This window comes from Scophthalmus maximus, chromosome 1 (assembly GCF_022379125.1).
Source record: "Scophthalmus maximus strain ysfricsl-2021 chromosome 1, ASM2237912v1, whole genome shotgun sequence".
Lineage (NCBI taxonomy): Eukaryota > Metazoa > Chordata > Actinopteri > Pleuronectiformes > Scophthalmidae > Scophthalmus > Scophthalmus maximus.
Genome location: NC_061515.1, coordinates 9893565 through 9905000, shown reverse-complemented (window position 1 = coordinate 9905000; position 11436 = coordinate 9893565). Strand labels below are relative to the sequence as shown.

Here is an 11436-nt window from a genome sequence, read left to right as displayed (position 1 = left end):
GCCACGTTTCCCTCTCCTTTGTTCCAGACACAAGTCTGTTCATTTTATGGTCCTTTCATTGTGTGTTGTGTTGTTGCCTGTTTGTTTTGTCCCTGACTCCATTCTCTGTGCTGGCTTCGCGCAGGCTGGACGCGCTATTCTTTAATGGGCGACCCGCTATCAGGCGAGCACAGCTTGCTGATCGATTCGGCAGAGTTGGCGGATGACGCGGTGTACGAGTGTCAAGCTACACAGGCGGGACTGCGCTCCCACCGTGCCAAGCTCACTGTACTAGGTAAGATACACAGCTCATACATGATCCTCACCGCCGGCCCACGTGCCAAGGCCTGCAGGCTGGCAGCGCCTGGAAACAATCAGGGGAGCGTCTGCATCACAAAATACAGAAGTGTGAAGACAAAGATACGAATAACAATTGTACAACACACACACACACACACTTTCAAAACACAACTTAACAGCGACAAATAGAAAATGCATTGAAATTCGCTTCAAGTCATTTGCAATTCATAGAATAATTTCTTATCGCCACTGGACGATAGACCCGTTGTAAGTCCACTTTCCTGGTGGAAATCATGAAAGCATGATTGAGACCCAGCAAAGCTCAGCCCTGAGATTCAGCCAGAGAGAGGGGGAAAAAAGGGAACCCCTCCACTCTCAGTAGCGATAATCAAGGCTGTGGATGTCTTGGATAATGTGATTGCTGCAGTCACAAATGACTTGTGTAGTCGCTTGAAAGTCCGGGTTTGCACAGTTAGCACATTTTACAGTGAGCCACAACATTTGTCAACGGCAAGGCGGTTTTTACATTAACGCGATGTGAGTGATCTACTTCTTAACACAGACGTTCAGAGGTGGGGATGGGGGCGGGGTAGGGGGTGGGGGGTGGCGGAGGAGGGGGAGGGCAACCAGGTCCTGTGGGGTTTGAAATCTCCAAAGCACTGCTGGCATCTGGTGGTATGTAAAGGAATATCACTCCCATTAATTAGACCTGTCATTTGCCCATGTCTTATATTCAAATTAAAGCAAATGATGCACAGGAAGGCGGAAGAGTTCCGTGAGATTGAATTGTGCAGCAATTTGTGCCACAACACAGTGCGGAGCCGTGGCCACGGTGGCTGCTGTTCTCGAATCTGCAGAACTGCAGTAGATTGAACACCTCGCCACCAAGGTGTGCATAGTGTGAGTACAGACGGGTTGCCACGAAAAGGCGAGCGAATTGAGATCACAAGCAGAACGTTGCAGCATTTCAACTGAATGATTTGCCTCAGACAGCTCACCCCTGTCCGTCAGCTCGCCTCCATGCGTCACTGTCCGCGCTGCACAGAGCAGCACAAAGCAGTGCGGCCATCGCAAGCCCACACACGGCCATAAACACGTTTGTGTGGAGGCGGCAAAGAAAGTTGATAAAACTGTCATTCTACATGAAACGTACCCTGAAGAGGCTGGAGATTCACGAACATTAGATTATGATAAAGACAAATGAACGTAAACAAATTGAAAATCAGGCGCGCGGCTCAGGAACCTGCGATTTGGGTTTACATTGGGCATAAGGAATGTTAAAGAGAGAAGTTGCCCTTTCCAATGCGGCTACATGCCTGTGTGTGTGCGCCCGCATGTGTGCCTGAAAATCATTGTGGCCAGATGAGACCAAAGCAATCCTGCACAGTCAAAGGAGTCAACGGCGGGAGTGCAGTCAGGGGAATCGGCATGGAAATTAAAATCACCTAGCACTCGGATTCCATTAGTGTCCGTGCCGCGGCAGCGGAAGGACCTCTGACAATTCAGATACACACAGTGAAATTGGTTCGGTGGAGGGAGCGAGGAAGGCCAGCAGAAACCCCATGTTTATGCCTTCTCTTATTGGTTGGGGAGATAGACGCCTTCATCAGGGGTGGCACGCTCGGCTTGCCAGTGGTGCGTGCAAAACCATGCAAATAAATGAACAAATAAGCAATTCAGTTGAAACATCACTCTGCAACAGAGCAAATAGAGTAATAATGCGAGTCCCACAGAGGAAATAAATAAGGTTGAGTGGCTCTTTGTTTTTTGTTTCTTGGACTTTTCTACTGCCTTAAACCACCTTGTTAAACAAGGCACACGGCCATAAGAAGATATTGTTTGCCTCCTTTGTTGCTGTGCCTTATTGACGCTGAACTAAGAGCAACACATGCTCCATATCAGTGTGACATCTTTGTGGCTCTGTGCTGCCTCGGTGTTTGTTTCATTTCTTTTGTTCTGTTTGTTCTGGTTCACAGTTCCTCCTTCAGACCCGGTGGTGGAGGGCGGCCCCATTGTGCGTCTCAAGGCCTACACGCCGCACAACCTCACCTGCAGAGCCTCGGGGGCCAAGCCTGCTGCCGAGATCACCTGGTACAGAGACGGCGAGGTCATGGAGAATGCAATTTATTCCAAGGTACAGTGAGAGCAGATCTTTGCCCAGCATTATCGTTCAATCAGTAACACCCACGCAATATTGCAAAATGTAACAGCGGGCAGAAATAAGTGCAATGCTATTCAAAACAGAAATATTTTCTCTTGGGGTATAATACTCCCTCTCCTCTAGTTCCTTTTTTATTTTTCTCATCTTTCTTCCTCGGTCCATGTCTTTTCCTTTTTTTCATCACCACCCTTCTCTCGCAAGATTTGTTCCCTCACCCTCTGCAGTCCCCCTACCATTCTCACTCATGCCTCACCCCCCTACCTCCCCCCAGCTTGCCACCCCAACCCCCCCCCCCCCCCCCCCCCCCCCCCCCCCCCCCCCCCCCCCCCCCCCCCCCCCCCCCCCCCCCCCCCCCCCTTTGCTCACTAATGCAGCGACACTACAGCATAACTGGAGCATGCTAAAGCTCAGACAGGCATGAGTGTTTCATACAGTAGAGTTTCTGCTGAGAAGAAATCACCCACAACAATGCAGAAACACAATCGGGATGTGGCGGAGCGTAAGCCAGCCACGGCTAGGAAAGTGTCACATTTTTCATGCTCCCTGACCACGCTAAATGACACTAAACGCCACATTTAAGGAGGCGAGAGTCTGCAGTGAGAGGCGAGGGAGGAGAGGAGAGGAGAGGAGAGGAGAAGAGAGGACGAATGGAGAGGAATAATGGAGATGAATGAGCGTAGAGTTATTTGGTGATAGTTTTGTGAAAAAAAACTGAGAATTAATAACTTTAAGAAGTGAGACTGGGGGTAGAGAACGCTTTGTCTGAGTGAGGGGTGGTGACAGGGAGTGATGTGATTTGAGAATAAAAATACTTTTTTTTTCTGTGTCTGGCTGAGGAAGTGAAAGGCCTGTTCCATTGATTTGACTGTCCAGGGAAAAGAATCATCCTTTCCTTGCTCTTTTCCAAAGATGTGTCACACTTCTTCCTCACTGTCACCACCCAAAAAAAACCACACAGGCGTCTTCGCCATCGCAGTTTCTTCCTTGTATGTGTGTGAGGAAGAGAGGGAGAAAGTGAGCGAGCAGTGAGCCATATCCTCAGAATCTACACCTTTCCTCACTTAGGCGTATTGATTTCTGTGAGCAGTAAATAGATTTAAAAGATGATGACAAATAAGGAGCGCTGACAGGGAACACTCTCAGAAATGTGGGAACAGCACAATATCCCCTGCTGCATCATAAAATATATGATTTAACTGCCATGCCAGAGAGCGGGATGGAAATTTAAATGGCTCACACATGAAAAAATAAGACCCGCAGTGTAAAGGTGCGATCGCAAATGGAAAGTGACTTACTTTTTTCAACATCAAGCTGATTTTTTGCACTCCCCTACTGCAATGGAGTCGCTTTCAGAAAATATAGTTCGTAAACTGTTGTCCGGACTTGCTGCAAAACATCCTCTAACAGTCAGTCAACATTTTTACCCCATTTCTACAGACACCGATGGAGGATGGGAAGAGGGAGACGGCTGTCAGTATGCTTCCAATCATCCCAGAGGATAGCGACTCTGGACGCACCTACACATGCAGGGTTCTTAACCAAGCTGCCCCTGCTGGGTTACAGACGTCGGTCACTATCAATGTCCAGCGTGAGTGTCCAGCCTGAAAACCACCATCACAGAGTGCATGCTATTTCCACCTATCATTCTGTTGCACTGTTAACAGATGGATGGGAGCCATTAGATCGTTAAAACCAATCTTCTCCAATGCACAGACCCTCCTTCGGTGACTCTGTCAGTCCAGCCTCAGACAGTGACCGAGGGAGCCAAGGTTCTCTTCATCTGCTCTGCTTCGGCCAATCCTGAAATCACTGGATACAGGTACCCATCCTTTGCTTTAATCTAAAATGCTCACTGTAATTGCATCCCTCACACAGCGCCAGCAGATACCAACATCTCAAAATGACACAATCTTTTGTCTATTCCAAGATATGATACGCTGCAAACATGGCATCTAAGTAGAGACGAAACCAAGCAAAGCAGAGCAACGATGCCGAGTGTGTAGTAGATGTGTACAGTGAGCTAAATGGGCTGCTTGATTGGCAGCGTTTGATTGTGATTGGCACCAGCCATTAATCAGCTAATAGCCACTTTGACACGCGCAGCCTAAGTATCTTCCCTGAACTAATGCGACTGTAAAATGTGATTATTCATCTGTCCCAGGTGGTCGAAAGGAGGAGTTCCCATCTCGGAAGCAAACGGGGACAGCCTTGAGGTGACAGTGGACTACTCTTACTTCACAGACCCGGTCTCCTGTGAGGTGTCCAACTCTGTGGGCAGCACCAACGTCAGCACCCTGGTCGATGTCCAATGTGAGTTTACCTTGAAGCAAACATTCTGGACACGGTGGCCAGGCTGGGTATCCAGAGATTTTCTTCAAGAGTGTGTCATTGTAAAAGAGGTCTCTTATTGATTGTACTTGGCTTTACCCTAGTTGGCCCCAGACTGCTGTCGGAACCAAAGCCAATGACTGTGGATATCGGGATGGATGCATCCTTTACTTGTGCATGGACTGGAAACCCTCCTCTGACCCTGGCCTGGACCAAGCAGGGCTCGAGCGTGGTAAGGCAATAAACACTAGCCAACACCTCCTCTTGGTGGTAAAGCTTCCAACACTCTACCTCCAGAGAGAAACATTCACACATGGCCTTGAGGCATGAATCCCTCACACTTTCCCCCCACACATTCTTTTTTAGGCTGAATCTTCAACAACTCCTCTCACCGCGCTCCCATAGGGCCGAAGCCTCTGGCAGAAAACTGTCTGTCCACTGACAGATCCATTCAGTATCATCAAGGCACATGACATGCCGTCAAAACTCTAAGCCAATCAATTGGTCAGTCAATCAGTCGACAAGTTAGCCAAGCGGTGGTTCGAACTTGGAGAATTACAACATGCGCAGCAACTTTGAGGGAGGCATTTCTGCTTTTCTGACATTAAAACTGGCCGACTGCACTTGACTATCCGTTTTCCTCAAAGTCATTTTCGTAGCTGGAACAAATGGGACATTTCTACCTTCAATTTATATCATCCCGGTAAAAGTCCTTTAGTGCACAAACCATCAGTGGTGACATCCCATAGGAGCTTCTCTCCTGGCAACTAATACAATTTCTAAGGTGAAGCGGGAGAAAACTCCCCCCAGTACCGCGCGCTGCAGGATGGTGTAAGCGATGCTGTCATTTCAAAGAGTGAACACTATCAGCCCCTCTGAGGGAAACGCGCAGACATTTTTCTAATCCGCCCACTGCCACCGTTCCTCACACAGCCACGAGTAATGGATTAATTGGGTTACTCTGTATGTGCGTTGAAATAAAAAAAATTGGAGAGAGTGAGAGGGGGGCTGTGGGGGCTGTGGGGGGGGGGGTGTAAATGGATTAATCACAGCTTGATGGAATGACAGGATCAATGAGCTAAGGAGTGAGTGAGTGTAGCAGCTCCAAAGGCTAGGGCCCACTCACACCGGCGTACGCTCCCGCTCTGTCCCCACTGTTTAATTACAACAATCTCCCCAGCAGCACGGTCACCCAGCGGCGGCTGGAGTGCCTAATGTTGTGATTAAAGCTCTTCACAATGGAATTAAACTGAAACCACCAGCATTTGTTACAATGGTCAGCCCACCTCTGCGCTGCCTCCACGATGAGTGGGCCACTGATAAAGGTCCCAGCCTCTTCTCCCCAGCGCCTTGCTCTTCCTCGCGCTCTCTCTCTAACACACTTCTCACTTGTCTCTCCCGATGTCTCACTAGGTGCTCAGCAACAGTAACACCTTGCAGCTGAAGGCTGTTACCCAAGAAGATGCGGGAACATACACCTGCAAGGCCATCGTACCCCGGATAGGAGTTGCGGAGAGAGATGTCACTTTGACTGTGAACGGTGAGCTGCTTCTTTTCAGAGAGTAAACGGTTGCTTTGATGTTTGGAGGGATCCGCCGAATAAGTAGCTTCAAAATCGATTGACAATTGATCAGTTATTTTTAAAATATCCCTTTTCTTCTATATTTCATTTCTCACCTCTCTGCTCTCTTTGTCATGTCAGGTCCACCCATCATCACAGCGGAGGCCATGCAGCATGCTGTGAAGCACTCGAAGGGCAAGCTGGAGTGCCGGGTGGGAAGCAGCCCCCCGCCTGACAAGATTGTAAGTGAGCCTCCCATTTTTGTTGTGTGTCATCCCCGTTTGTTTGAGAGCCTACGTGTTAATACTAACCACACCCACATCACACCTTTGCGCCGGCACACCTCTAGCTCGCACGCTTACAAATGCATCCGCACACATATTCACGGCTGTAATTGCACGGACATTGACTGGAGCGAATGTGGAGTTTGGGGGAGCAGTGGGGGAGCGGCTTCCCGCCGCTTTCAGCAGAACCACATTCAATTAGCGGCCCAAGAGGCAGCACTCGGCTGACCCCGTTGAACTGCTGAACGTACGCTGGGCTGAGAGAGGATAATTAGGGTGTGAGGAGGAGTGAGAGACGGGTGCCCTGCTGGCCCTGCGCTAGAGACGGCAGAGAGGAGCCTTATTTCACAGTGCAGCTACCTAACCCTCCCTAGGCCTCACCTGCAGGGCAGACGTGGGAGGCAGCTTAAACATGAGCCTGTGAGCCATGTCAGCCGCGGAGCACCTTAGAGGTCAACAGAGAGAAAGCAGAACAGAGAGAGAAACTGGTGTTCAGTCAGCCGCGGGCAGGGATCTGAGGATAAACAGCCGCGCAGGACTCTGCTCTGCTCACAGATGAGGAATTGTTCATAGAGAAGTGACTTACTCCCTGTTGTCTGTCCCTCTTGCTCCTCTCCACAGGTGTGGACCTTTGGGGACATGAGCCTGTCCTCTGGCTCCTCTGGTCGTTACTCAGTGCAGACGGTTACAAGCGACCACGGAGTCCATTCGTCGCTGGTGCTGTCTGAGACGCTGGCGCAGGATTTCCAGCTGCGCTACAACTGCACCGCTTGGAACCGCTTCGGCACCGGCACCGCCCTGGTCATGCTGAAGGAGCAAGGTACACACAGACAGAAGTTTTAATCCCCGCCAGAGCCCTGCGCAGAAGTTAGAGTGATAAAGCTCAATCTGAAGAAGGGGGCCAGATTAAGTGAAAGCAGTGCCCCTTGCCTTTTGCTTATCTTAATTATACTCCGATCGATATGATTTAATCAGCAGATGGTTCCTTTAATGAATATGTTTGCCCCATAACATATATATTGAATCGGGGACAAAAGTCAATTAGAGGAAGCCACATGTGTTTGTGGTTGGACTCATATCCTCTATCACTGTCTGAGAGCCGAGCTCAGCATTTCAGGCTGCAGCCCCTTTAAAGTGAACTTCCAATTTGGCAGTGGTACCACTGCACTGATGCTAGTGGAAGCCTTTGTTGCAGCAGACACCAAAAATAAGGTCCTCGCCGGTAATTTACATCAACGGAGCAGAGTGGGGTCCCCAGAGAAATGGGCAGCGGTATCTCCTGGAATCCTTAATTAGATTACTGTCTATTGCTTCATTGCATGTCAGGCCTTGTTACCCTTCTCTCAGAGAGATTAGAGACAATAGCCCGGCTGTGAGACGTCGGGATTGCTCGCATGAGCATACGCTAGCTGAGCAGGTCAGGGCTCACTGCAGATGAATTTATATAGGCGCTGACGTTTCTGGGATTAGCAAGACAAATGAATGGATCTATTGCTATCTGCACGCTCTTGACACTGACACTTACGCTGCACTATCTCTCATTTCATCCCTCCCCCTCTCCCTCCTCTATCACCGTTCTTGTTGCAGAAGCCTTGCCTATGTTGATAATCGTTGGTGGAGCAGTGGGTGGCGGCTGTGTCCTGCTCATCTGTGTCATCACACTGGTCTCCCTCTGCTGCAGGCACACAGGCAAAGGTGAGCTCAACGGTTAGTATGAGCCAGAGACTCCTCAGCCAATTTCTTCAAATCATACAGATTCAAGTCTTTCATTTTTGTGCTATTTTGATAAATTTTAATGTGAATTTTGACATACAAGTAAAAACACTTTGCAATCCCCACAGGTAAAAGGTGCACCCGTCTTTCTAAGAGCGACATCAGAGTTCAGATTGTTCACAGCGATCACAACGCTACACGTGGCAACGACGACGAGGAGGACGTCAAAGAGCCCATGGTAAGTTTCTTTGTTCACTGTCTCTGTGTGCCAGATGTCTCTATTGATCATTAGGTGGGGGAAAAAAATCGCATTAACACTGTAAAATACCTGTACCTGTTCAAGAGAGGTCTTGTTCATCCTAGTAATTCTTCAAAAATGCTCGGTCTCCCCTCAGGCTCCAAACAGCAGCGAGTCTCCAGGGACGTCGCGCACAGAACACAGTGACCTTCTGGAAGAGGAGGAGGATGAGCGGTCAGACATCAAGGTAAAACTTAAAACACTTGGCTGAAGGAACACTTTATAAATAGGCTGTGTGCATTATTTACATCCATTATACATGTTACTGTACTGATTTGTTTTCTACTGCCCCTCGTATAGGACCCAACCAATGGCTACTACAATGTGCGCGGCCACGAGGACCGCCATATCCGCGGCAGTGGATTCTCTGAGTATGTGCCCAACACACGTCCAGTCTACACGCCGTCGCAGCTGCCCTCCCCCAGCCCCATGTACGGTCAGCACGCCACGCAGCCTCGAGTCTATGACTTCTCCCAGCGATACGCAACCACCACAGCAGGCAGAACCTCGTATGAGCAGCAGCAAGCTGCCCAGCAGCAGCAGGCTGCCCAGCCAGCCAGCATTTACCCCACTGACCCCCTCTACAGTGGCTCTGCGTACTTACCTGCCACCTACGGTCGCGCCTTCACCAGCTACGTCAAGCCTGCCTCTTACGAGAAGGTGGACGCGTACGACCAATCGGATCAGGCCAGCAAGGTGTCCAGCTCATCTCGCTTCTCCTACGCCTCTTCACAAGTGTCCTCCCAGCAGTCTGACTATGGCCGGCCCTCACAGCGGATGCAGACTCACGTCTGAGTGGACAAGGAAAAGACGGAGATCAAAAGCGTGCAGGAGCAGAGGGTAGATAACTATTGGCCCCTCCACATACATGTGTGGCTGGACTAACACGAACAGAGACTTTCTTTACTTGGACGGTCCTTGAAGGACACGTTTGGTCATGGGATAACCGACCTTGTTCCGACCGATGCCAGGATCTACGACAATGCGAACAGTAGAGCTGCTGAGCTGGAGAATTCAGCAGATTGTGTTGTTCAAATCAAACTAATGATTACAGTGTGATACCTCACCAGGTTATCTGTGTGACAACCAGTACCTGTGGAGATATTCTGTCAGTGCGAGGGCCAACTAGAAAAACAAATCAAATGAATTCGAGTGGATCCAAAAACAACTGGGGTAGCTGTGTACCCGCATTCCAGAGTTTACTTTGTGTCAACACAAAAGTGTCAAACATGGCCGCTGAAATACTTACCATCCGAGACATATTTGGGCGGAAAAACAGATGCAAGAACAAGCTATTTTTTGTCTCTCATTGGATGTTTTGTTGGCATGCGAAAGGAATCTTAAGCACATTTTGTGTCTCGATCATTAACAAAAAACAGAGCTACACACAGAAATGGACATAAACTATTCTGCACAACAGGCTAGCTCGACTGACCAACAAGTGCTACAGGCACTGTACGTAAGAAGAGTCTAATCACCGGCGGAATACTTCTGGCCTGAGCTGTATTCCTGGAGCTTCTTCTGATGATAACCCCCTAACACGTTGGGCTCAGCAGCGTTGGATAAAGGAAGGAGTTGTGAAGAGAATGTGTTTGTTAACTGTCTGTTGTACCCAGAAGGACAAGGTGAGGCCATGAAAACCCAAAGATGGTGATAATTGTACAGGGGCAAACGGGGGCTGAGGCAGAATACCGCTGTCCTACCAAGGATACTGTTTTCTGCCGTATTTTCCGATTGTAAAACGAAGAGTAACGGCTTTTTACCAGAACAATCAAAAAAGTGGCGGTTTTGAAAAAATGGTGGCAATCTTGAACTCGAAATAAACTTGAAAATGAATGCAGCGTCTTCGGCAGGCTCAGGCGGGGGTCAAGGCGTATAAAGGTAGTCCTAGTGCGGACCATACACTCTCAAGTTTTACAACTCAATCAAATTGTCTCAATATGTTTACAAGAAACAGTACTACCCTGAAACACTAAGTATCTGTACAAATGGCTGAGCCCATACTTTCTCTCTGTTGCATGCAAATGATGTGTCTAGTGAAACTCTTCAGCGTTAATATTCATGTCCATTTCATGTTTGACACGTTGGTCCGACTGGCCCAGTTGCATTCCTCTTCCTGGATGTTTCAGTATGAATGCCTGTACTGCCATTTGTCTACAAAGCTGTTACCGGGCAGCCTGGTGAGAGAGCAAATGTCACTTAAAGTGAAGAGGCAAACATCATCGCTTGTCTTTATTTTTATATTTTATATAAGCCTTAATGTACAGCGTGTAAGCTGCTCTATTGTAAAGTATCTTTATATACATATGTCTCTATCTTGGTTGATTTTTTTGGGGTCCACAGACTCTCTTTTCCAAGTTGTCCATCAATCATTGAATGCAGTTACTAAGCTTTTTTTCTTGGAACACGACTAATTGCCATTTGTTTGTTTATGCTTTTAATAATGTATTAAGAATTTTATTTGCTTAAAAAAAAGGAGCTATCGTTGCTTGTACCTTTGTACACATATTTATATTTAAATAAAACCATTTCCGATAAAGAAACTGGGCTGGTGTGAATCCTGAGAGTTAATCAGCCTGGTGTGTGGCTTTGTTTGGGCATTGGGAACAGTGACAAACAAAGCTTCCCATGTAGCAACAGTGATGAATACATAAATTAGCGGCACTGTCTGTGTTGATTTTGCTATTCCCCCAGTGGTGCGCCGCTTTTAATGAAGACAGATGAGATGGCAGAACCCCCACTGTACGTGTATCCCCACCTCCTGAAGCCGACGTGCCCGTCTTGTAGGGTAATAGGATAGAGCTGTAACAAA

The 11436-nt window shown here is 48.4% G+C and overlaps 1 protein-coding gene across 4 annotated transcripts in view; it reads left to right on the top strand.

Annotated features, from left to right (window-relative positions):
• kirrel3l (kirre like nephrin family adhesion molecule 3, like) overlaps positions 1 to 11167 on the top strand; it is a 33003-nt gene extending 21836 nt beyond the window's left edge. For 3 of the 4 annotated variants that reach the window (XM_035635801.2, XM_035635810.2, XM_035635793.2), the window contains 13 exons: positions 125 to 274; positions 2256 to 2413; positions 3878 to 4028; positions 4154 to 4259; positions 4602 to 4750; positions 4873 to 5000; positions 6182 to 6308; positions 6471 to 6571; positions 7235 to 7433; positions 8201 to 8320; positions 8455 to 8564; positions 8722 to 8811; positions 8925 to 11167. In XM_035635801.2, coding sequence (XP_035491694.1) covers positions 125 to 274; positions 2256 to 2413; positions 3878 to 4028; positions 4154 to 4259; positions 4602 to 4750; positions 4873 to 5000; positions 6182 to 6308; positions 6471 to 6571; positions 7235 to 7433; positions 8201 to 8320; positions 8455 to 8564; positions 8722 to 8811; positions 8925 to 9419 — 2084 coding nt within the window. In that variant the 3' untranslated portion in view covers positions 9420 to 11167. The remainder of the gene's footprint in view (positions 1 to 124; positions 275 to 2255; positions 2414 to 3877; positions 4029 to 4153; positions 4260 to 4601; positions 4751 to 4872; positions 5001 to 6181; positions 6309 to 6470; positions 6572 to 7234; positions 7434 to 8200; positions 8321 to 8454; positions 8565 to 8721; positions 8812 to 8924) is intronic. The other variant, XM_035635819.2, reaches the window with a different exon arrangement.
• Positions 11168 to 11436: the final 269 nt, after the last annotated feature.